This window comes from Pollachius pollachius (genome assembly GCF_949987615.1).
Source record: "Pollachius pollachius genome assembly, chromosome: 13".
Taxonomy (NCBI): domain Eukaryota; kingdom Metazoa; phylum Chordata; class Actinopteri; order Gadiformes; family Gadidae; genus Pollachius; species Pollachius pollachius.
In genome coordinates this window covers 22,288,822-22,315,000 of record NC_136946.1, presented here as the reverse complement: position 1 = coordinate 22,315,000, position 26,179 = coordinate 22,288,822, and the positions used below count along the sequence as shown (strand labels likewise).

At 48.3% G+C, this 26,179-nt stretch overlaps 1 protein-coding gene and 1 pseudogene across 2 annotated transcripts; both read left to right on the top strand.

Moving 5' to 3' along the window:
• The first annotated feature begins 1,208 nt into the window (after nucleotides 1-1,208).
• Nucleotides 1,209-15,240, top strand: LOC307085278 (NACHT, LRR and PYD domains-containing protein 3-like; annotated as a pseudogene). The gene is made up of 13 exons (XR_013812818.1): nucleotides 1,209-3,474; nucleotides 3,651-3,767; nucleotides 3,842-3,958; nucleotides 4,131-4,197; nucleotides 4,349-4,577; nucleotides 6,459-8,273; nucleotides 8,650-8,823; nucleotides 9,572-9,745; nucleotides 10,958-11,131; nucleotides 12,320-12,493; nucleotides 13,294-13,467; nucleotides 13,644-13,690; nucleotides 13,937-15,240. The product of XR_013812818.1 is annotated as an NACHT, LRR and PYD domains-containing protein 3-like (transcript).
• Nucleotides 15,241-15,358: 118 nt separating this feature from the next.
• Nucleotides 15,359-17,725, top strand: LOC307085289 (stonustoxin subunit beta-like). The gene is made up of 2 exons (XM_079750010.1): nucleotides 15,359-16,102; nucleotides 16,249-17,725. Exons 1-2 carry the CDS (start codon nucleotides 15,534-15,536, stop codon nucleotides 16,460-16,462), a joined length of 783 nt encoding a protein of 260 aa, XP_079606136.1. The 5' UTR covers nucleotides 15,359-15,533; the 3' UTR covers nucleotides 16,463-17,725.
• The last annotated feature ends 8,454 nt before the right edge of the window (nucleotides 17,726-26,179 follow it).

The window sequence follows — 26,179 nt, the reverse complement described above, 5'->3', positions numbered from 1 at the left end:
TATACTTACAGTTTTAATAAATAGAAAATCAAGGTATGTTTTTCCATTGTGTTCTTGATGCATTTTCCCTAGGTGACAGGAGCCAACGAATTTGAGAGGCTCTTGAGAGGGTGTTTTCAGTTGTGGGACTGAACAAAACCAAGACCAGAAACAGCCTAGCATTGGATGGCACCCTGTCCTCAATTATGACCATAAAGATGGCCGACCTGGAGCCCTGTTTCAAATGGGAGCCCCCCTCAGATGTCATCAAGTCCTCCAAGGAGGCCAGAGGCCAGTATAACGGTGCCCCCAGATCATAGACAAGGACTAGCTTCTGATCTGCATCTGATATTGATGACCTCATTTTTAGTTATTTTTGTAATGCGTCCATCTGTTTTATTGCTTGAAAAAGTTGTACTGTTTAAGCACTTCAAGCACTTTATTTGTTGCACTTTATTTGTTTTGAATGGACCATGTGGTGGGAAGCTTTGAATGAAGAATAACATCTCCCTAACTAATCTTGTCGTTTTTGGCTGAACATAAATCATTAAGCGCTCTTAAGAATACATTATTCACAACATAGGTTAGGTTTCAGTTCAGAATTTGTTTAATACCATTGTTGTGATCAAAATATCAATCAACCTACCTAGATCAAATCTTAAACACTGGTCTATGAATAAGGCTATATTGTGGCACATAGGCAGTCATTTAGGCACAACAATAGTTTTCTGGTTTAATGTTCAACTCCAGACTAGGCCCTACAAGTCCTGATGCCAAACACAATTCATAATAAGTTCAGGTATTGCACATCTTTAGTAGACCACCCAAAAATCCAATAGAATGCACGAAATCACATCTACTTAATCCAAAATTTCCTGGGGGTGGACCTTCAGTCTTTGCTTCACAGAATGTAACCAATATTGTCCATCTCCAGTAAGCCGCCCCTATCAACGGCTTTGGGCATCCCTACAAACCACCAAAATGCAGGGTACAACATGGGTTCAACAACCAACATCCATAAAATTCTCTAAAATCTGAGCCACCAACTTGTGTGGCTGCGTTGTCGGGGGTAATATTGGTTAGCCCCCTCACTAAAATCTCACTCCAAGGTTTTTTTAAAAGTTGCCAGCTCTGATTAAAAGTCTGTTTTTTACAACATTTTAATGACGTTGACTGCACACCGGGTACTTCTCCCGCGTTCCCAAAAGCATGTCACAAAGTGGTGTGAATGACTATAATTGTTTAAGAGCGACAAGCATCCGAGCATCGGTGCTCACTGAAGCTGGACACATAGGTGCAATGCCAAATCACTCCCCAGGGAAACAAAAAGGTATGCTATGGAAAATAAAATTGTGGAACCAATTTACAAAGGAAAAAATTTGGAGGAGTTCACAATAGAAAATGGTGTGAATAATGACCAAAAATAAAATAAAATTAAATTAAATTTAGCTTGTATAAAAACAGAGTCTGGGAGGAGTTTGAACTGAGAGGGGAACTGGTCCAACTGGTTGGACACATTTCCTTGATATGAGTAGGACGGTTTGTTGTGGCTCACTTCATCACAGCAGGAAGACGACCAAGGTACTGTAGTCCACTCTGATCCGTGATAGATCATGAATATGAATAACTGTGATTCTTATCAATAGGTTGATAGTTAGTTTCCTGTTTAACCACATGGTTAAAAACGATAGTCAATGTATGGCTGCATTGCTATTTGTCAAAATTACTATTGAATAATTAAGAAGATTCCTGCTCTTTGGAATGCTACGTGTTACACTGTGGGCTTTGGGGCTCGAACCCAGAAACTTTTAGCCTTGAGTCAAGCATCAGGTTGCGGTTAATAATGACTGTTTCGTCAGATTCAGTATAGTTTCTTAATCAAAAGTCCTGTGGTACCTTTAAAGGTACTGAGGATAGAATGGACAGTTGTTAGTGTAGTGCAGTATTATTATTACATTATTTCAACAGGAAGACAGCCATCTTGGTTAGTGAAGGTGTTTGAACGTCATCTTGTACTGGGTCTTGTTCTCTGTGGGCCTGCATCATTCTGCAGTAGTGTAGGCCTACTCTATATCTGAGAGCATCACTAGTATGAGAGGGACATGACCTTCAAGGTGAATTAACACTGCCGCGACCGCCTCAACACAGAAGTCCCTGGTGACGACTGGTTAGTGTTCTTCAGCTCAGCCAATCCCACTGACATCCTCTCACCAGCAGGTGGTAATGCAGTGCACCTTTTTGAGGGTTTCAAAACGGACCTAGCAAAATGATCCACTCTACTACCGCTGGTGTTGAATGAATCACAGGCTGCAGAAGAGTAGAACGTTTGTGACTTTTTTTCTTTTGTGTGTGTGTGTGTGTGTGTGTGTGTGTGTGTGTGTGTGTGTGTGTGTGTGAACTCTGAGTACTCTGTGCACTCTGAGTACTCTGTCCACTGATTATTCTGTACTTAGAGTGCACAGAGCTCAGAGCTCTCTGTCCATTCTTCATATTTAAAACAGTGATTACTATTCATCACTGAATGAGGTCATGGATCAGCCGCCTATAAGAGGTTAGTCTGGGAGGAGTATGAACTGGGAGGGGAACTGGTCCAACTGGTTGGTTCACCATTTCCTTGTTATGAGTTGGATGGTTTGGTGTGGCTCACTTTATCACTGTAGGAAGAAGACTAAGATACTGTAGTCCACTATAATCTGTAATAGATCATGCATATGAATAACTTTGAATCTTATCAGTAGGTTGAACATTTTTAAGATTCCTGCTCTGTAGAACATTACGTGTTAGATTGTGGGCATTGGGGATCGAACCCAGAACCTTCTAGTCTGGAGCCAAGTGTTTGGTTGACGTTAATAATGACTTTTTCTTCTTGTGTGTCCTTGGGGGACTTTAAAGGTACTTAGGACAGAATTTACAGCTGTTATATTTGTAGTGCGGTATTATGATGACATTATTTAGACAGGAAGAAGGCCATCTTGCTTTGTGAAGGTGTTTAAACGTCTTCTCTTACCGGGTCTTGTTCTCTGTGGGCCAGATCTGGTTGTGATGTCATACCACATGAGGAAGTCCATGTATGGTCCTGCCTTCAGAGCGGTTTAACCAGCACAGGGAGCAGTTGGTATGATATCCACACGGTGAACTTGACCTTATCACACATTTTGTAGCTTTTTGAGACCTTCTGTGTTGAATGATGATACGTTATTAAAGAGTATATGAGAAACGTCTGGGATTGAGAAGGTCTCTGAATCTGCGTCTATGAATCTGCGTCTGCGTCTGCGTCTTGTCCAAAGTTAACAGAGACAACGGCCCCCTGTGAGAGGAATACAGAGCTCGAATAAAAGCAGAGAGTAAACCAACGCTGAGTGCCAGTAGAAACAGTATGGAGTTGTGTTTGTGTCCAGGTCTCCAGTCTGCTATGGATGAGGAGAGAGAGGAGGGGTGTCCTACCTCTAAGACCACTCTCTCTGGGGAACATGGCCGCCGGAGCAAAGCTAAGAGGTAAGAAGAGGATCTCTCTGTCTGTGACTGTTCAGGGCCTGCTCAAGACAATACTATTTAATGGAAAGAAACAATAACCACTTAACTACTCTTCAGCTCAGCAGTGATTCATCATGACTCCATCATTAGTCTGAGTAAAGGCTGTGTGTGTGTGTGTGTGTGTGTGTGTGTTGAAGCACAGAGCAGCAGCAGAGAGCAGACTCCCCTGGACCCAGCTGTGTCTCCATGAAGAGTGACCACTCTATGGAAGATCCTGTTACCTTTAAAGATGGAAATCAGTCTATTGAGACAAGGTGAGGATTTTTCAGGGATCATACAGACAAAACTTTTATCAAACGTCCATAAATCCTTGGTCTTGTTTTTCTAGAAGAATCCAGCAGGAGAGAGCAGACTCCCCTGGACCCAGCTGTGTCTCCATGAAGAGTGACCACTCTATGGATATACCATTGAAGTTTAAAGATGGACGCCCCTCCAGAGAGGAGAGGTAGGGGGTTTCAAACAGACAATAAAAACAGACCAGTTGGTTGTTATCAGACTCTACTGATACTGATATCTAGAAGTCTGGGGAAATATAATTGTGTTTGTGTGTGTGTGGGTCTGTGTGTGTGTGTGTGTGTGTGTGTGTGTGTGTGTGTGTGTGTCTGTGTTCCCCACAGGCACCAGGAGAGGTCAAAGGTTACCAGCACTCAGTCTCTACAGCAGCATCAAACAGAGCTGATCAAAGTGTGTAAACGTCCACCGAGACGTTTGACTTCAGCTCTCCATGGACATTAGAAAGCATCTCTTGTCCAGCGGGACGTGGATCCAGGACAGATGCTTCAGATGTCTCAGTGAGTTCAGAGTAAAGTTCTCCTTGATGTTTGTTCTGTTCCAGAGGGCTGAGGAGAACGCACACGCTTTCCTCGACAAGGAGCTGAAGAAGCTCTGGAGGGATCTCTTCTCAGATTACCCACAATGCTCAGAGGGTCAGAGAGTGGAGGAGGAGGAGGTGGATGGTAAGAAGGAGGAGCAGAGGAGGCGCGCCATAGAGGGAGTGGTGGACATCACAAAGCTCTGCCTGATGGAGATGAACCAGGAGGATCTGGCCGACACACTGGGGGGCGGTAAGAGGCTCTTATCTTGAAAACAGAAGAAATACACATTTTGATGAGCAGTAGGAGATTATTATTTGTTCTGTTCAGACTAAATGACAATGTGAGACTTATACATTTCATACTTCTATGTGGAGACAATCTTTTCTCTTTGGGGTTAAATGGTTTGATCCAGTATGTGGGGTTGTTGTGGGGTATCAGGTTAAATGGTTTGATCCGGATATGTAGGGTAATGGTGGGGGTCTCAGGTTAAAGAATGTTAAACATCATCAATACCAGCACCAAATCCCCCGACCAAATCACCCCCATTCTCGTCCAACTACACTGGCTCAGTGTCCAACACCGGATTGACCTTCAAACCCTTCTGCTCACCGACAAAGCCCTCCACAACGTGGCCCCCACTTATCTCCCCGACCTCCTCCAGGAGGACAGGCCCTGCCGCTCCCTTCGTCATCCTCAACTGGTCTTCACCGTCCCGACCTCCCGCCTCAGCACCGTGGGTGCTAGGGCTCCCAGCAGCGTGGGTGCTAGGGTTCTAAGCACCGTGGGAGCTAGGGCTCACAGCACCGTGGGTGCTAGGGGTCTCAGCACCATGGGTGCTAGGGCTCTGACCTGAACAGAAAGACACGCCCTGACAACAGTAAAACTCTCCTCAAAACACATGTGTTCCCACTGGCCTGCTCGCTGTAATGACCCCCTACCGTGGGTTCCCCTCGTATCCCCGTTGTGCTGCTGTTCTTACCCCCTCCTACCTGGGTCTCCTCACTGTTCTTACCCCCTCCTACCTGGGTCTCCTCACCGTTCATACCCCCTCCTACCTGGGTCTCCTCACTGCTGTTCTTACCCCCTCCTACCTGGGTCTCCTCACTGTTCTTACCCCCTCCTACTTGGGTCTCCTCACTGTTCATACCCCCTCCTACCTGGGTCTCCTCACTGTTCTTACCCCCTCCTACCTGGGTCTCCTCACGGCTGTTCATACCCCCTCCTACCTGGGTCTCCTCACTGTTCTTACCCCCTCCTACCTGGGTCTCCTCACGGCTGTTCTTACCCCCTCCTACCTGGGTCTCCTCACTGTTCTTACCCCCTCCTACCTGGGTCTCCTCACTGTTCTTATCCCCTCCTACCTGGGTCTCCTCTCTGTTCTTATCCCCTCCTACTTGGGTCTTATGTCTTGGTTTGATCATGCTGTTGGCGATGCAGCTCCTGCTGTTCTTGACTCTAGATTGTTTTATGAATTTTAATGGGACCTTGGGTGTCATGAAAGGTGCCTTATAATAAAATGTTATTCAATGTAATTATTATTATTATTATTATTATTATTATTATTATTATTATTATTATTATTGATATTAAACGTAAGCTGCAGATCAACAGCAGAATAACTCTGTGGAAGAGATGCAACACTATCTTGTTATATCAGCATGTCATTTTACACCAATTCATTATCATTATTATTATCATTAGACCAATCATATTGCTGTGGAAAAAACAAAGTCCTGAACATTTTGAATATGTAACATGCAGTCTTTGTCACGACCAGCTTCTCCGACCACAAGTTATGAAGCCACATTAACGTTAAACATTATACTGGTGACCAACAGCAGAACAACTCAGTGGAAGTGATGAAACCCTGTCTTGTTGTATCAGCATAGCAAATCACTTTACACTGATTCACTATCATTATTACTATCATTAGAACAATCATATTGCTGCGGAAATAATAGTCCTTACCATTTTGAATCTGTTACATGCAGTCCTTCACAACCAGCTTTTCCGACCACCAAGTAATGAAGCCACTAAATATCATGAAGTTGGTAATTTAACAGGAAATATTGACCTGGTTCCACTGATCACCATCCACTAACTGATGTCATCTGTTGTTTTCTCATTTAGGATCTGATGCTGTCGATTGCAAGCATAAAATCAAGTCTCATTTGAAGAAGAAGTTCAGCTGTGTGTTTGAGGGAATCGCTAAAGCAGGAAAGCAAACAGATCTGAACGACTTCTACACAGAGATCTTCATCACAGAGAGAGGCAGCGGAGAGGTCAACAAGGAACATGAGGTCAGACTTATTGAAACCGCTTCCAGGAAACCAGCCAAGGAAGAAACACCAATCAGATGTGAAGACATCTTTAAACCCTTACCTGGAAACGATCAACCAATAAGAACAATGATGACAACTGGAGTGGCCGGCATTGGTAAAACCGTCTTAACACACAAGTTCATTCTGGACTGGGCTGAAGGGAAAACCAACCAGGACATACACTTCACATTTCTCCTCACTTTCAGAGAGCTGAATTTACTGAAAAGGAAAGAGTTTAGCTTGGTGGAACTTCTTCATCACCTCTTTAGTGAGACCAAAGAAGCAGGAATCTGCAGATTCGACCGGTTCCAAGTTGTCTTCATCTTGGATGGTCTGGACGAGTGTCGACTTCCTCTGGACTTCCAGAACAACCCGATATGGAATGATGTCACAAAGTCCACCTCGGTGGACGTGCTGCTGACAAACCTCATCAGGGGCGACCTGCTTCCCTCTGCTCGCATTTGGATAACCACACGCCCTGCGGCAGCCAATCAGATCCCTGCTGAGTGTGTTGACATGGTGACAGAGGTGAGGGGGTTCTCCGACCAACAGAAGGAGGAGTACTTCAGGAAGAGATTCCGAGAGGAGACGCTGGCCACCACAATCATCTCCCACGTCAAGAAATCAAGAAGCCTCCACATCATGTGTCACATCCCAGTCTTCTGTTGGATCACTGCTTCAGTTCTGGAAGACATCTTAAAAAAATCCCAGATCGAAGAGATGCCCAAGACCGTGACTCAGATGTACAGCCACTTCCTGAGGGTTCAGTCCATACAGGGGGACAGGAAGTACCATGGGAGGGCTGAAACAGATCCGGACTGGAGTTTAGAGAGCAGGGAGATCATTGTTTCTCTTGGAAAACTTGCTTTTAACCAGCTGGAGAAAGGGAACCTGATCTTCTACGAGGCAGATATGGCAGAGTGTGACATCAATATCAGAGCAGCCTCAGTGTACTCAGGAGTGTTCACCCAGATCTTTAAAGAGGAGTGTGGGCTGTACCAGGACAAGGTGTTCTGCTTTGTCCATCTGAGCATCCAGGAGTTTCTGGCTGCCCTTTATGTCTTTCTGTCCTTCATCGATACTGGTGTCAATCTGCTCTCAGAGGAACCACCAACCTCCAGGAAAGATAAACTCCTCTTCTACCAGAGTGCTGTGGACAAGGCCTTACAGAGTGAGAACGGACACCTGGACTTGTTCCTCCGCTTCCTCCTGGGCCTCTCTCTGGAGACCAATCAGATTGTCCTACACGGTCTGCTGGGACAGAAAAAAAGATCACTGACCACTCAGATTAAAACAGGTCTGTTGCGACTGACAGGAAGCAGCTCAAAGACCAATAAGGGAACAGTGTCTTACATCAAGGAGAAGATAAAAGGAGACCTATCTCCAGAGAGAAGCATCAATCTGTTCCACTGTCTGAATGAGCTGAACGACTGTTCTCTAGTGAAGGAGATCCAACAGTACCTGACATCAGGAAGTCTCTCTCCCCTGCTCAGTGGTCAGCTCTGGTCTTCATCTTACTGGCATCAGAAGAGGAGCTGGACGTGTTTGACCTGAAAAAATACTCTGCTTCAGAAGATGGTCTTCTCAGGCTGCTGCCAGTGGTCAAAGCCTCCAAAATATCTCTGTAGGTTCACTAATAACATGTATTACAATACACACTACACAATATAAATACAACTGGAATATAAGGTTAAAATAATATGAAAAAGATTTCTGTAGGTTCATTACAACATGTATTACTATTCTGCTCATAACAGAATAAACATACTAGTTATAATAATATACAAAACATCTCTGTAGGTGTCCTATTAACGTGTAATGTATTATAGTATACATAAGAGAATATTCAGAAAAATAGAATATAGGAGTATTCATTTATACATCTAATTATTTAGTTTTTTTTTTGTTAAACTAATAACATTCCTTCATTATTGAATAACTTAACGATGTATGTTATTTTAATCACAGTTCCTGACATGTTATCTTTATTTTGGGTAAAGGCTGAAGGGCTGTCATCTGTCAGAGAGATGCTGTGAGGCTCTGGCCTCAGTTCTCAGCTCCAACTCCTCTAGTCTGAGAGAGCTGGACCTGAGTACCAATGATCTGCAGGATTCAGGAGTGAAGCTGCTCTCTGCTGGACTGGGGAGTCCACACTGTACACTGGAAACTCTCAGGTCCGTTTTACCCAATGGTCAAACAGTTACACCACAAGGTGCAATATCAGTAGACATTTAACAGATTTACCTCCATAAAAGTGCACACATAAAGTGAAGCAGCAAGCAACTGACATCCCTAAGCGCACAAATGCTTTCATAGTTCTTGTGCTCGCAAAGTGTTTTCCTGATTGCTATGATATTTATTCTCCTCTAAACACAATATGCATAATATTGGAATAAAACTTCTAATTATACGCAAAACAATGCTTTAGATGAACTAATAACATGTATTACAATACATTACATAATACTGCAACAAAAACTAATATCAATAGAAAAAACGATTTCCAAACACAGCAAAACAATTTTAAATGGACTGCATTAATATAGCTCTTTTCTAACCTTTGGCCACCCAAAGCGCTTTACAATATTGCCTCACATTCACGCACACATTCACACACCGACGGCGAAGTCAGCCATGCAAGGTGACAGCCAGCTCGTCGGTAGCAGTTAGGGTCAGGTGCCTTGCTCAAGCACACCTCAACACTCAGCTAGGAGGAGCGGGGATTGAACCAGCAACCTCCAGGTTACCAGCCAACCCGCTATTCCCTCCTGAGCTACTGCCGCCTCTTCACAACAAATTTCATATAGTTATACATTTTACACCCAATATTGAATAACCACAATTTCTTCATTATGTAATAAGTTTACGATGTAAGTTATTTTAATCACAGTTCCTAACCTGTTCTCTTTGTTTTGTGTGAAGGCTGAAGGGCTGTGATCTGTCAGAGAGATGCTGTGAAGCTCTGGCCTCAGTTCTCAGCTCCAACTCCTCTAGTCTGAGAGAGCTGGACCTGAGTACCAATGATCTGCAGGATTCAGGAGTGAAGCTGCTCTCTGCTGGACTGGGGAGTCCACACTGTACACTGGAAACCCTCAGGTCAGTTTTACCCAATGGTTAAACAGATACACCACAAGGTGCAATATCAGAAGACATTTAACAGATTTACATCCATAAAAGTGTGCACGTAAAGTGAAGCAGCACGAAACTGACATCCCCAAGCGCACAAATGCTGTCTAAAGGTACGGCCACACTGAACGCTTCATGCTCGTTAAAGGCGTAGAAAATCCGCATTTTTGCATTGGGAACCATTGGTTTTTGGGGCGTAGATGCGTTCACGCGCTAAAAGTAGCGCTTTAGGCGTGTTAGACGCGTTTAACGCACCTAAATAACGCGCCCAGTGCACCTACGTGCCCAACGCACCTATGTGCGGAGTTCAAAAAATTGAACTTTTTACGCTCCTACGCGTGACGCTTAGCCGCGATAGCCATTCAGCGTTGAGCTTGACCCGACGTCACTGGCAGAGTGACGGAGGACAGGCGCTCCGCAGCTGATATGGAGCGCCTGTAGTTGGTGTCCTGACGGGAGATCCTGGCACCAACCCGGGCTAGCAGGTCATTGAACATGGCCCCAGTCAACCCAAAATACCGCTGGAACCGGCCGTCATCCAGGCGGAGTTCCTGGAGGAGGTGGTGAAACTCACCCAGCTGTGAGCGCCTACGGAGGATGTCATGCACCCAAACACGACGGCGTTTGGGTTTCCTACTCTCCTCGAACTCCCACAACAAATACAGCGCAGCGATGGTGGTGATCTCAGCCATGTTTGTGGAGCAAATGAAAAGTAGCGGGGTAAAATAAGTTTTGGGCCGGCTCATCTAGCTCCGTAGGCGCGTTGAACCATTTTTGTGACACAATGATGAAGCGGCAGGTTAGGCCTAATCAAACTCGCGTAACGCGTTCAGTGTGGCCGTACCTTTTAGTTCTCGTGCTCGCAAGGTGTTTTCCTGATCGCTATGATGTTTATTCTCATCCCAACACACTATACATAATATTGGAATAAAACTTCTAATTATCTACAAAACATCGCTTTAGATTAACTGATAACATTACAATACATAATATACATAATACAACAACAAAAAGTAATATTAATATACAAAACTACTTTTCAAACGCTGCAAAACAACTATCTTATTGTTATACATTTTACACCCAATTTGAATAACCACAATTTCTTCATTATGTAATAAGTTTAAGATGTAAGTTATTTTAATCACAGTTCCTAACCTGTTCTCTTTATTTTGTGTGAAGGCTGAAGGGATGTGATCTGTCAGAAAGATGCTGTGAAGCTCTGGCCTCAGTTCTCAGCTCCAACTCCTCTAGTCTGAGAGAGCTGGACCTGAGTACCAATGATCTGCAGGATTCAGGAGTGGAGCTGCTCTCTGCTGGACTGGGGAGTCCACACTGTACACTGGAAACTCTCAGGTCAGTTTTACCCAATGGTCAAACAGTTACACCACAAGGTTCAATATCAGAAGACATTTAACAGATTTACATCCATAAAAGTGCACACATAAAGTGAAGCAGCACACAACTGACACCCCCAAGCGCACAAATGCTGTCTAAAGGTACGGCCACACTGAACGCGTTACGCGTGTTAGAGGCGTAGAAAATTCCCATTTTTGCATAGGGAACCATTGGTTTAGACGCGTAGATGCGTAACACGCGCTAAAGCAGCGCCTATAACGCGCCCAACGTACCTACGTGCAGAGTTGAAAAGTTTGAATTGTTTACGCTCCTACGCGTGACTCTTTGCCACGATAGCCAATCAGCGTTGAGCTTGACCCAACGTCACTGGCAGAGAGACGGCGGACAGTTTCTCCGCAACTCCGCAGCTGTTATGAAGCGCCTGTAGTTGGTGTCCTGACGGAAGTTCCTGGCCCCAACCCGGGCTAGCAGGTCATCGAACATGGCCCCAGGCAACCGAAAATACCGCTAGAACCGGCCGTCATCCAGGCGGAGTTCCTGGAGGAGGTGGTGAAACTCACCCAGCTGTGAGCGCCTACGGAGGATGTCATGCTCCCAAACACGACGGCGTTTGGGTTTCCTACTCTCCTCGAACTCCCACAACAAATACACCGCAGCGATGGTGGTGATCTCAGCCATGTTTGTGGAGCAAAAGAAAAGTAGTGGGGGAAAATAAGTTTTGGGCGGGCTCATCTACCATCGTAGGCGCGGAAGGCGCTTTGAACCATTTTTGTGACACACAATGATGAAGCGGCAGGTTAGGCCTAATCCTACGTGCGTAACGCGTTCAGTGTGGCTGTACCTTTAGTTCTCGTGATCTGAAGGTGTTTCCCGATCGCTTTGAGGTTTATTCCCCTCAAAACACATTTACATAATATTGGAATAAAACTTCTAATCATATGCAAAACATTGCTATAGTTTAACTGATGACATGTCTTACAATAAAATACATAATATGCATAACACTGCAACAAATAGTAATATTAATATACAAAACGACTTTTCAAATGCTGCAAAACAACTATCTTATTGTTATACATTTTACATCCAATTTGAATAACCACAATTTCTTCATTATGTAATAAGTTGAAGATGTAAGTTTTTTTAATCACAGTTCCTTACCTGTTCTCTTTATTTTGCGTGAAGGCTGAATGGCTGTGATCTGTCAGAGAGATGCTGTGAAGCTCTGGCCTCAGTTCTCAGCTCCAACTCCTCTAGTCTGAGAGATCTGGACCTGAGTACCAATGATCTGCAGGATTCAGGAGTGAAGCTGCTCTCTGCTGGACTGGGGAGTCCACACTGTACACTGGAAACTCTCAGGTCTGTTTTAAGCCTCTTCAAACCGGGTCTTGGGGTTGTTTAATATGTAAATCTGGTCCGCTGATATGAGGGTTAGTGGTTGACCTGTTAACAACTAGTATGTTATGTTTGTTATATGTTATGTAGCTCTGGCCAGCTGATGTGAGGGTTAGGGGTTGACCTGTTAACTACTAGTATGTTATGTCTGTTTTATGTTATGTAACTCTGGCCAGCTGATGTGAGCTGAGGAGTTGTCATTAGCGTAGACATGGGGATGAGGCTTTAGCCGTGCTGTGATCTGAATATAATGTACACCTCACCATAGAACATCACTGGCCGTGGTAAAGTGAATCATATTGAACATTAAAGATGGACTTTATTAACTTCACATTAGTTTGGTGTAGTGCTGCTCATGTCCGATGCATTTCTGTTGCTCTTTTGCCTGCTGACAAAACTCTCCCTTGTTCTACACAATGTTAGAACCTGTGAAGAAACGGTCTCAGCGTACCAAACACAGCGGACTTCTCCTGACTCTAACCAAACAATATCTCATTGAGTTGTAGCTATTGAGAAACGAGCATTTGTTTATGATCCTGTTTCACATCCAAGTGAAGGAAGTTCTGATGTCTGTGATGATGTCATCTCCCCACTTCCTCTTACTGTTCTCCTTGTCCTCCAAATGGAATGAATACACTTTATAAATGTGGTTACTTTAGTATTAACTGCTCTCAACCAGAATAAATATAATAAATTGTGTGTGTGTGTGTGTGTGTGTGTGTGTGTGTGTGTGTGTGTGTGTGTGTGTGTGTGTGTGTGTGTAGCTTGTCTGGCTGCCTGGTCACACAGGAAGGCTGTTCTTCTCTGGCCTCAGCTCTGAGCTCCAACCCCACCCATCTGAGACAGCTGGACCTGAGCTACAATCACCCAGGAGACTCTGGAGCTGCGCTGCTCTCTGCTGGACTGGAGGATCCACGCTGGAGACTGGACACTCTCAGGTATGGAGAGGACAGCTCACCACTCAGGGACAAAGTCTCCTATGAGGATTCAAGCCGCTGCTAGATGAAGTGGTTTGAAGAGGCAGCTGTCACTCATGTTGTGTAGAACGTGATGAGACGGCAGATGATGAAGGTGAATGTTTCAACATGCTGCTCTCACTTTGTTTCCCCCCCAGTGTGGAGCACGGTGGAGTGTGGAGGCTGAAACCAGTTCCACAGAGATGTAAGTGTCTCTTTAGTTTATGTATATATATTTATGTATACATTCATACATTTATACATACATACATACGTACATACATACCTACCTACCTACCTACCTATGTCATGATCCGCCCCTGGTTTTCCCATTCACCTGCCTGCCACCCTGATCACTCCCAATTAACCCAACCACCTCCACCTGTGTTTCCCCTATATCAGTCCTTTCCTCCCAAACATTCCCTGCCAGATTGTCTCTTGTGTTTCACAGTGCTTTCCCGCGATTCGAATCCTGACCTACCACCTATCCTGCCTGCTCTCTGATCCTCGCCTGTCTGACTATCCTGCCTGCTCCTGATCCCCGCCTGTCTGACTATCCTGCCTGCTCCTGATCCCCGCCTGTCTGACTATTCTGCCGGTTCCTGATCCCCGCCTGTCTGACTATCCTGCCTGCTCCTGACTCCCGCCTGTCCGACTATCCTGCCTGCTCCTGATCCCCGCCTGTGACTATCCTGCCTGCCGATCCTGAATCCGAATAAACGATTGACACTGTTCCACGCTCTTCGCCAGTCTGTGCACTTGGGCTCAGCCAAACGCTCACGTTACAACCTACCTACCTACCTACTGCCGTGTTCTTTTTGGAAATAGTTTGCGGAGTCAGGATCGCTTGTAACTCATTTTATTTGGTAAAGGTTTGGACTAGTCTCTTTGAAGCAAAAGGAGGGGAATTGTATAGGAATTGCACGCGTGGAGATGCACTTAGTAGGGCATCTGAAGGATGCGTTACCTGGAGCGTTCTGCCCCCTGGGCTATGTGTTGGGACTTTAATACTGGGCAGGCGTGGACTCAGTTATGTGCTCTGATTGGTTAAGCATGGTGCTGAACTCCCGCCTCCTGTGTTCTCTATGCTGATCTCTTGTGGCTATGTGCGGGAGTTACTCTTGTTTTTGTGGCCTTGAGCGTCTGGGTCTCTCCAACATCTTAACCGCTCGTATCTCTAGAATTGACACATGATGAATGGCTTCCTGTATGAGCTGGACGCCTCCGTAGGCTCAGGATCCCTCCCTAAGATGAGAGAGAAGCCTCTTTAATTGGCAAGGGCATATGTGGCCTGTTAGAATGTGTGAATTATGTCACAATATATATGTAGTATACATACATTCATAGTATACATACAAGTTTTGACAGTTAATTTCCAGCCTGTCTGTGTGTATGATGATATAAATATGAATCCTAGCCAAGTGCCCCCAGTGATGTGTATATGTATGTGTAGGTGAGCAGGTGTATGTCTGAGTACATGTCTATAATAAATGAACCAGTTCTATGGTTCATCACTCCATCTCCAGCCTGTATGTGAGCTCAGCTCCTTCAGTCTGTTCTTTACACAGGTGTCCCTTTGAAGGTTGAGTGACATGTATGTGTATTGGGAAATCCAAAAGTGGAATATCTTGGAAGACATTACAAATATTGTTTAGATATTTCATGGGTGTAATAAGCTCATCATACCGAACATTTTGCTGTATGATATGTTAATGTAAAGTAAATACTGAGGGAGTAAATGCACTTTATACATTTGTCCTCGTTTCAATGTTTTGATTGAGACTGCCACACACACACATGGGATTTCCAATCAACTTTAACTTTAATTATCTTAAACACAATGTGTCCTATTGCTTAGAAAATAGACAGCACATGATTCCAATATAGTACCTATCATATGATATATTTTTTGTCTTTCTATGTTAATGTTTGAAGAAGAGAGAACGATCACAAAAAGAGTGAAAGAGAATAAAAAAAAAAGCGCAGGAGAACAGTACTAGTGATGATGATGATGATGATGAGGATGAAGAGCGGTTCAGCAGCTCATCATGTCTGGTTCTCCCTCAGATGCCTGTGAACTCACCCTGGACCCCAACACGGCTCACAGACGACTCTCTCTATCTGAGGACAACAGGAAGGTGACGTGGGTTGGAGAGGACCAGTCGTATCCGGATCACCCAGAGAGATTTGACTCCCCGCTCCAGGTGTTGGGTAGAGAGGCTCTGACTGGCCGCTGTTACTGGGAGGTAGAGTGGGAAGGAGCTGTTGAGATAGGAGTGACATACAGAGGAATCACAAGGAGAGGAGTGGGTGGTGACAGCAGGCTTGGAGAGAACAAAAAGTCCTGGAGTCTTTATTGTAATGATGATCGTTACTCTGCCTGGTACAACGGTAGACATACAGCCATCCCTCTCCCCCCCGCTGGCTCCACCAGAGTAGGAGTGTATCTGGACCGGCTTGCTGGCTCTCTGTCCTTCTACAGAGTGTCCCCAGGTGGAGGAGGGTCCTCAGACACACTGACACACCTCCACACCTTCTGGTCCTCCTTCACCCAGGAGGACCTCCTCCCTGGGGTCGGGGTATGGGGGCGGGGGTTCTCAGCGTCTCTCTGTCGGTTGTAGACACACGCACGCACGCACGCACACACACACACACACACACACACAAAGGGTGCTGGGTAGGGTCCTCGGGGGTCGGCGGGGCCTCAGTGTCTCTGAGTGGGAGTTGGGGGGGGGCTAAGGGGGAGGGGGGGTGAGGGTGTAGACACACACACACACACACACACACACACACACACAGTGGGGTTCTGAGGGTCCCTGTGTTCTGGGTTAGGGGCCTCAGTGTCTCTGTGTCAGTTATAGTCTCTCTCTCTCTCTCTCTCTCTCTCTCAACACTCTCATATATTAGCACACACGCGTGCACATACATAACACTTAATGCAGTGCATGTATGTATGCATTACATAATGCATACATGACACAACCATGCGCCCACACACACACACACATGAAGGGTGTGTGAGGGGGGCTTGGGGAGGGGGGGGAGGGTGAGACACCCAATTACCAACTGGTCTCGCTCACTTCTCTCCTGTTCAAACTCAACCGGCAGAACCCTTGAGTCATGTGTGAGAGCATAGAAGAGGCCTCAGGTGAGCTCTGCTGTGTTGGAGATGAGCTGCTCTGGCCTGATCAGGATGGAGGTGGGATACAGACTGATTTACATGTGTGGGATGGCTCAGCGGGTTGGGTGGCTCTATGTTTTCTCAGATAGTCCAAATGGCTCTGCCGTTTGTCCTTTCCGTTATTATGCTCTATGTGGTCATCGAGTTATCTCCCTGTGTGTTTCACCGGATGACCGACCCCCCAACCGACCCCCCCGGGGACTGACCCGATCTTGTTGCCCCCCCTCAGGGTAGCTGTGTTAGAGAGCCCACCCCGTCCCAAGGTCTGGTGCCCCAAACTCCCCAACGTTTCTAAGGCTAAGCCTTCCTCTGGGCCCTTTAATGTTGTTAGACTAACAGAACCACTTTTCTGCTGGGGACAGAGAGAGCTGTCAGAGAAAGGTGGAGCTTCACCGCCCAGCAGAGGGAGGTGTCTGGACAGTCCATTTCCTTTATTTTACAATTTTAAATCTGTTTTGGTTTAATCATGAGTAACCTAATGAGTTTTTTATTTTTTAATTAGCCTACACCTGGTTTACTTGTGGTTGATGAGTATACTTTTTTATGTTTGCTATTGCCTTTTATGCTTCATTTTGTTGATTTAGATAATTGTTAATTGTTTACCAGTAGATACACTGAATTGTCATTTTAATGGGTGATCTTTAAACTATGTTTAATATGATGGAGAGGGAGGAATGTAGAATGTTGGTGTATTTTAATGCCTCTCTGTGTTCACATCTCTTAGTCTAGGACCAGGCCAGTGCCTCTCCTACTGTACGAGGTGTTATTTCCAACATTCCATTCCATCATTTGTGATGTCCCAACAAGGACGAACCAACCCGGTCGTCTTGGACATAGCCAGGGCCATATACCTTATCAAGGGAGACACTGTTATTTTGTTATTCACGCTTTCTTTCCTATAATACTGGCCTTAAACCTTTGGTTCGGTGAGAAGAGGGATCGACAGCCAAGGAGCACGTCTGGAGACTGTTCCTCACCTCCTACACTGAGACTATCCCACCTAAATCTGTACCTGTGCTGTATTACATCCTCCAATAAACCTGCTATTCAACCCTCTGACCCAACCTGGCAAGTTGATTTGATTTCCACTTCAAGAATTACTACTACGAGGGAGAAATACACAACGCAGTCTTTACAAACAGTTTAGAAATGAGCAGAAATCGAACACATATAGATCTGTTTCACCTTCACCTCATTTATAATCTTTTGATTTTTTTTGGCCTAAGGGAAGCTTTTATTGCAGTCAGTTCTGCTGAACATTTAACTGTATTACAGTAACAAATAAGTTACATTTTTGAACTTGTGCACTGATTTAATCATTAAATCCCTTGAAAAAACATTCTCTTACTGTAGTGTTTTTCATTTGACTTATCAGTGCAATTACTGTACTGTGAGTTTTGCCAAAATTGGTAACATTGGTGTATTTTCAGAACTCCAACAATGTTGCAGTATCAACTATAGGTGTAAAGCATGACTCTGGGATTGTGAGTTTAGCCCATTGAAGCTCATTGGATAGACAAATATGCATTGTATCCTATCGAGATACAATTGTGTCAATGCAATATTGATGTGATATATTCACAGTATTGTATTAAAATATGGCAAGAATATTTATACTGTATGTACCACATAATTGCAACTTTAAAAAAGACGTTTTTTCTAAACAATTGTATACATTTGAATATGTAACATGGCCTCATAAAGTCAAAACAAAGGTAAACAGTATTTTGATGGAAGTGTTTTAAATGTATCACAAAAGTTTAATTGATGCTCTCTAATAGATATTCATATGATCATTGTGTTTCTCGTTTTGGTGGAAAAAAATCTGTTTTGAGATGAGAAAACATGGTATTGAGTGCTGTGGTTCATTTTGAAAGAGATTTGTGGAGTTTTGACAAAATGGTAAACTCTTTTCAGATTTGTCCTTAGCGAGAAAATCTGTCAGAAAAGCTTCCTGCTTGTTCAGAACACCGCTGATAGACTCGTAGAGCCCTATTTTAGCGGTTTGAAACGCAAGTGAGAAGCGCAAAACGGAAGTAGCTTTGTGGGCGGGGCTCTGCCTCTGTTGCTATTATAATGGTGGATACATTAGTCTTGCGCCCGACGCAAATCTAAAAAGGGTTGCCCTGAAGTAGCCTAATTTCCCGTAGGTGTGGTTTGGGCGTAACGTGCAATAAACCAATGAGAGCGCCGTCTCCCATCCCCTTTAAGAGCCATGAGCACATTTGAACCTGATGAGTTGATATTTTCTATTTCCCCTCTACCTGCTCTGACCCGGTCTCTCTCTCTCTCTCTCTCTCTCTCTCTCTCATCCTCCCAGCTGGAGCAGGATGAATGGGGGCCCTGACTTTGGCCCTGCCTCCTTCGTCCCCTCCTGGGGCACCATGGTAACGGGGGCGTGTCACTTCCTGTTCACCTTCAACGTAAACCAATCAGCACCAAGGAGCAGGAGGACTGCACCGGGCTGGACCTCAGGGAGCTGGGGAGACCCCCCAGGACCAGGACCAGATACAGGGGGGTTAGATAGTCTTCATCTGGGGGGGGGGAGGTACCAGGACCAGATACAGGGGGGTTAGATAGTCTTCATCTGGGGGGGGGAGGTACCAGGACCAGATACAGGGGGGTTAGATAGTCTTCATCTGGGGGGGGGAGGTACCAGGACCAGATACAGGGGGGTTAGATAGTCTTCATCTGGGGGGGGGGGGTACCAGGACCAGATACAGGGGGGTTAGATAGTCTTCATCTGGGGGGGGGGAGGTACCAGGACCAGATACAGGGGGGTTAGATAGTCTTCATCTGGGGGAGGGGAGGTACCAGGACCAGATACAGGGGGGTTAGATAGTCTTCATCTGGGGGGGGGGAGGTACCAGGACCAGATACAGGGGGGTTAGATAGTCTTCATCTGGGGGGGGGGAGGTACCAGGACCAGATACAGGGGGGTTAGATAGTCTTCATCTGGGGGGAGGTACCAGGACCAGATACAGGGGGGTTAGATAGTCTTCATCTGGGGGGGGGGAGGTACCAGGACCAGATACAGGGGGGTTAGATAGTCTTCATCTGGGGGGAGGTACCAGGACCAGATACAGGGGGGTTAGATAGTCTTCATCTGGGGGGGGGAGGTACCAGGACCAGATACAGGGGGGTTAGATAGTCTTCATCTGGGGGGGGGAGGTACCAGGACCAGATACAGGGGGGTTAGATAGTCTTCATCTGGGGGGAGGTACCAGGACCAGATACAGGGGGGTTAGATAGTCTTCATCTGGGGGGGGGGGAGGTACCAGGACCAGATACAGGGGGGTTAGATAGTCTTCATCTGGGGGTTAGGGCCCCCTTGGGGTCCGCCCCGGGGCGTGTGTGCGGTGGGAGCCCCCCTGACCCCCCCCAGAAGGTGCAGGCTCTGGGCTGGTACCTGGAGGAGCCCCAGCTGGCCCAGGTCTCCACCAACCTGCTGGACTACCAGGTCACAGCCCTCCACCCCGTCTACGAGGCCGTCTGCGGCCGCGCTCAGGTCCGCGCTCCTCCTGGGGCTGTGCTGCCATGTTCCAGTACTGGGAGTACTGCACAGCGTCACTGCATTGTGTAGTCCAGTGTTGTGTACTGGACGGCCTCACCTTAGCAAGCCAACTGAAACCACTGTAGGTAGAAAACGTATTCTTTCCTCTTCATGTTCCCCTTCCTGTCTTCCTCCCAATTTACTTCCTGTCTTCCTCCCAATGTACTTCCTGTCCTTCTCCCCATGTACTTCCTGTCCTCCTCCCCATGCACTTCCTGTCCTCCTCCCACCCAAGAGGGAGACCACGCCCACCTCAGAGAGGAGGCCAAGCCCACCTCAGAGGAAGGCCCCGCCCATCTTTGAGCTACTGGGCCATCGGAGGTCACAGACTTTTGGTCGACCAATCATCTTGCCGGGGGCGGGATCTGTATGAGTGGCATGGAACTGGAAACCAGCTGAGAGGCAGAACCAGTCCCAGTATGATAGCACTTAACCAACCCAACTGAATGACTCTATGGAGACCTGACCTGATGACTAGTGGCTAACTAGCTGTGGCTAACTAGCTGTCTATCTCTGCAGGTCATCAGTAAACAAGGACTGGACTCTCTGGGACTGTCCAACCCCAAGGAGAGAGTCATTGAGTAGGTTATAGTGCGCACACACACACACACACCACACACACACCCGCACATAGACACACACACACACACACACTCACATAGACACAGTGGTGGACGGGGTATACCGCCGCCACCTACCAACCGGTGGCAGAGAGCACCACGTCTCTCCCCCCAATCAGCGAGATGGGGAACACCTGGCCGCAGGGAGGAGAAAGCCCCGGAGCCATCTTAAAAAGGACCACAGAGCGGGAGACGGGAGAAGAGCGACACAAAGGGATTACTCGACACGCCCGCGGACTAGAGGCTCACAGAGACCCTAGATCGAGTACCTGTATTTCTGATTCTTGTTGAATAAATGCAGAGTGCGGCTTAACCCTTGTTCAACGTGTGATTCGTACCTGAAACCTGGCACATTGGGAAGCGGGCTACCACATATGGTGGAGAATGCAGGCAGTCTGAAGGACCCCACTACACCACCAGTCCGGCATGCAGAACCCGGACGGAACCGCGGCGACGGCCGCCCAGCAACAGCAGCGGGAGACCTCGGAGAGCATTGCCCTGCTCCGCGAGGCCGTAGTGCGGCTCACCCAGCACGCCGTCCGCCCACCCCGAACGCTGCCCCTGCCAGCCGGCTCACCAAGCTGGGGCCCGACGACGACGTGGAGGCGTACCTGGAGGTCTTTGAGCGTCCGCCCAGAGGGAAAGCTGGCCAGAGGAGCAGTGGGCCCATATTGTGGCCCCGTTCCTCACCGGGCCCGCCCAGCAGGCGAGCCAGGACCTACCGGCGGAGACTGCCGGACAGTACCCGGCCCTCAAACAGGCGATCCTGGCATACTACGGTCACAACCTCGCGGCTCGCGTGCAACGCGTCCATGACTGGCGATTCGACGTCCAGGGCGCCGTACGGACGCAGATCGCCCAGCACAGTTGACTGGTGAAGCGGTGGCTGGCAACAGGAGAAGGACCCAGCCCTATCGACAGGCTGATAATAGACAACACCCTTCGTCGGCTCCCGCCGGACGCCCGACGGGTGCTGGCACACCACCATCCCGACACAGCTCAGGTGGCCCAGCACCTGAGCGCCAGAACCGGAACACCCCACGACTCGTCAAGACCCGCCGAGACCAATGGGGACACACGACCGGGGCCCCGGCACCCTCCCCCGACCCGCCGAGCGGGATGCAGGAGAGTCGCGAGGGGAGGCGCTGCTACGAGTGCGGCCAGCCCAGCCATCTCGCCCGCTACTGCCCGGGAGACCGAGACACGTCGATGCCGTCGGCCTACGCGGACAAGGGGACGGGCCGACCCTGCATGCTGGCGACCTGTTGGGCGCAGGGGACGTCCGGAAGGCTGACCATACCGGCGCGGGTTATGAATCGGGACACGCAGGCCCTTTTGGACACCGGCAGCGTGGTCACCCTCCTCCGCCCCGACTTGGCGGGCGGAAGGGAAGGGGAACCCGCCTGCGTGCACGGGGATACCCGAACTTACGAAACCTGCCACGTGGTCGTCCGGACCCCACACGGGGTGTTCACGGCTCAGGCGGGGATCGTACCCCACCTCCTGATGCCGCTACTGATCAGAAGGGACTGCCCGATCTTCCACCGGCTGTGGGACCCGGCGTGAGAAATGTGGAGCCGGAGAGAACCTCCCCGCGGAGGGGCGAGGGGAGCTCGGCAGGCCTACGGGGCCACCAGGCTCCCGTCATCCCCCGGAGAGCTGACGGCGGAGGACCAGGAGTACGAGGGGAACGGACCCTCCCCACCGGGGTCCCCGCTCCACACGGGAAGAGGACCCGTCCGGACCGGGTCACCGGAACCTTCCCCCGACACCCCGGAAACCCTCACGGCACCCGAGCAGCTAGATCCCCCGGAGGAGCCGGAGAGTTCCCCCCTCACCGAGTTCTCTGACTTCTTGCCGGGGAGGGGGGAAGACTCAGCCCGACCCGGCCAGTTTGCCACCGCCCTGCTCCAAGACGAGGCCATGAAACATGCCTGGAGGCACGTATTGGTCCACGACGGACAGACCCGAGACTCGGTGAGTCACCTCCCGCACCCACACTTCAGCACAAAGGGGGGGCTACGATACAGAGTAGTGGCAGGAGAGGGGGGATTGAGGGAGCAGTTAGTGGTGCCCCACACATACGTCAGCAAGGTGCTGTTCATGGCCCACACCCACCTCCTCGGAGCCCATCTGGGCATGGACAAGACCCGGGAACGGGTCCTCGCGAGATTCTATTGGCCGGGGGTAAAGAGGGATGTCGAGCGTCACTGTCAGGGGTGTCCCGAGTGCCAGAGGGTAGCGCCTCGGGCCACAGTCAGAAACCCCCTTATCCCCATGCCGATCATAGAAACTCCCTTCGAACGAATAACACTGGACATTGTGGGGCCCCTTCCCAAGACCAGCCGGGGACACGATACATCCTGGTACTGGTGGACTACGCCACCCGGTACCCCGAGGCGCTACCCCTGCGCGCAGGCACCGCGGAGGCGGTCGCCCGGGAGCTAATGCTACTGTTTAGCCGGGTAGGGATAGCCAAGGAGGTGTTAACGGATCAGGGCTCCTGCTTCATGTCCTGTGTAATGAAAGAAGTACTCAGACTCCTGCAGTTAAAGCAGCTTCGGACCTCAGTCTACCATCCCCAGACGGATTGCCTGGTGGAGCGGTTCAACAAGACCCTGAAGCAGATGTTCAAAAAGGCCATGGACCTGGACGGTAAGAACTGGGACCAGCTGTTACCACACATATTGTTTGCCGTAGGGAGGTCCCCCAGGCGTCCACCAGATTCTCCCCCTTCGAGCTGCTGTACGGACGAAGGCCCCGCGGCATCCTGGAAATAGCCAAGGAGGCATGGGAGAGCCAGCCATCCCCCCACCGCACCACCCTGGACCATGTGGAACAGGTGAGGGACCGCATGGCCCAGGTGTGGCCCATCGTCCAGGTACACCTCCGGCAAGCCCAGCAGGCCCAGGCGAGGGTCTACAACCGGGGAGCCCAGCTGCGAACCTTCCAGCCTGGGGATCTGGTCCTGGTCCTGGTCCTGGTCCTGGTCCCCACGGCGGAATGTAGGTTCCTTGCGAGGTGGCAGGGACCCCATGATGTGGTTGAACGTGTGGGGGAGGTAAACTACCGGGTTAGACAACCAGGGAGGCGAAAGCCTACCCAAATATACCACATTAACATTTTGAAGCAGTGGAGGGGGGGGGGGACCCCTGACCCTGCTCCCCTGGCGCTGGCGGCCCGACGCGAGATCCCGGAGGTCCCGGTGGGAGAGGACCTCAGCCCGGCCCAGAAGCACGACCTCGACGAGGTCGTCATGCAGCACCGGGACGTGTTTTCCGAGCTGCCATGGAGGACCACGATCGCCCACCATGATATCCGGACGGCGCCGGGAGTGAAGGTGAGAGTCCACCCCTATAGGATCCCGGAGGCCCGGAGGGAGGCCATACAGGCCGAGGTACGCCGGATGCTGCAGCTCGGGGTCATCGAGGAGTCGCGCAGTGCCTGGTCCAGCCCGGTAGTCCTCGTACCAAAACCAGATGGGACCTATAACTTCTGTAATGACTTCCGGAGGCTGAACGAGGCGTCCGACTTCGATGCCTACCCCATTCCCCGCGTCGACGAGCTAATCGAACGCCTTGGTCCGGCCCGTTATCTCACGACCCTGGACCTGACCAAGGGATATTGGCAGGTACCGTTGACCCGGGCGGCCCGGGAGAAGACGGCGTTCTCAACTCCAGGGGGCTTGTACCAGTACACCGTCCTCCCCTTCGGAGTACATGGCGCTCCGGCCACCTTCCAGCGCATGATGGACCAGCAGGAATGACATGGGGAAACAACTCGAAACCCCAATGGACTAGAGGCTCTCGGAGACCCTAGATCGAGTACATGTGTTCTCCGTCTTGCTAATAAACGCTGTGTGTGGCTTAAACCCTGACTTCGCAGTGAGATCTATCCTTGACCACGACACAACGGGGAGCGGGTACCGGACACACACACACACACACACACACACACACGCACACACACACACACACACACACACACACACACACACACAGACCACAGATAACAAGACTCAGGGTGTAGCGTCCTGTAGCTCTACGTATCTGGAGATGCAGCGGTGCAAGGGAGGAAATGAAGATCGGTGTGATCTATTCCAGTTTCCCCCAACAGAGCCATACAGCCGAAAACAAACATGTTGCCCTGGCTTGTAAATATTTTACTTTATATAAAATGAGCATGGACTGAATTGAGAATAGTATTGGTCTACAAGTGTCCATCACAGCTTGCACAACAGCAAAGGTGTGTGTGTGTGTGTGTGTGTGTGTGTGTGTGTGTGTGTGTGTGTGTGTGTGTGTGTGTGTATGTGTGTGTGTCAACACCAGCTTTATTAGGAGGCCTTGTCCCTCGGATAAATACATTTATCATTCACTTGTCCAGGCAGAAAAGTGACTTTTCCAAGTAAAAATGTGTCATTTTACAATAGTCATAACTGTTCATGTTGTTTGCGAATGGAGAATGTAGAATTCAGACGAACAAACAGTTGCAATCATTCACACCATGTCAACCCCATCACTAAAACAGCCATAACCCTCCTCTCATTCACACCACCTCTGAGCAATAACTGTTTAAATCCTCACTTCTTCTCAATAGACTGATTTCCATCTTTAAACTGTCCAGGATCTCCCATAGACCAGTCCCTCTTCATGGAGACACAGCTGGGTCCAGGGAAGTCTGCTCTCTCCTCCTGCTCTGGGCTTTAACGCAACACAACACAGCTGTTTATCAGACTCATGATGGAGTCATGAAATACATCCAAACAGTGTCAACATAGAAATGTTTTGGTAACACAACTGGGGCCCTAACTGGGGCCCTAAGTGACATTTATTCACTACTGAGGAGTTACTATAAAACATACTAGGGAATACTGTATTAATTAATCATCCTGTGAATTAGCAAACTGATCAATTTATTATGAAAGCAACTGTATTTTCCTGGGATATCACAATTATTTGTTAAATTAACAGGGCACAGATGGGTTCATTGTCATATTTTAATAAAGACTAGAGTTTTCAACCTCTAGTTGTACTCAAACCCATAGCAATATTGTGGAAACCCCAGTCGATAATGTAAGAAATTCCTCCAGTAAGTTCATCAGGTCTTCTATGATCTCTTGGAGTTGGGGGAGGGGTTGATGTGGTGGGGACCTGATATGTCAGGTGCACACACTGTTCTTAAAACTCCCAGTAAGTTCATCAGGTCTTCTATGATCTCTTGGAGGTGAGGGCGCAGTGGGTGTGGTGGGGACCTGATATGTCAGGTGCACACACTGTTCACACACAGTTATTCTAGATCTGACCAGTAGGGATGCATTCCCAAAAATACATACACACACAG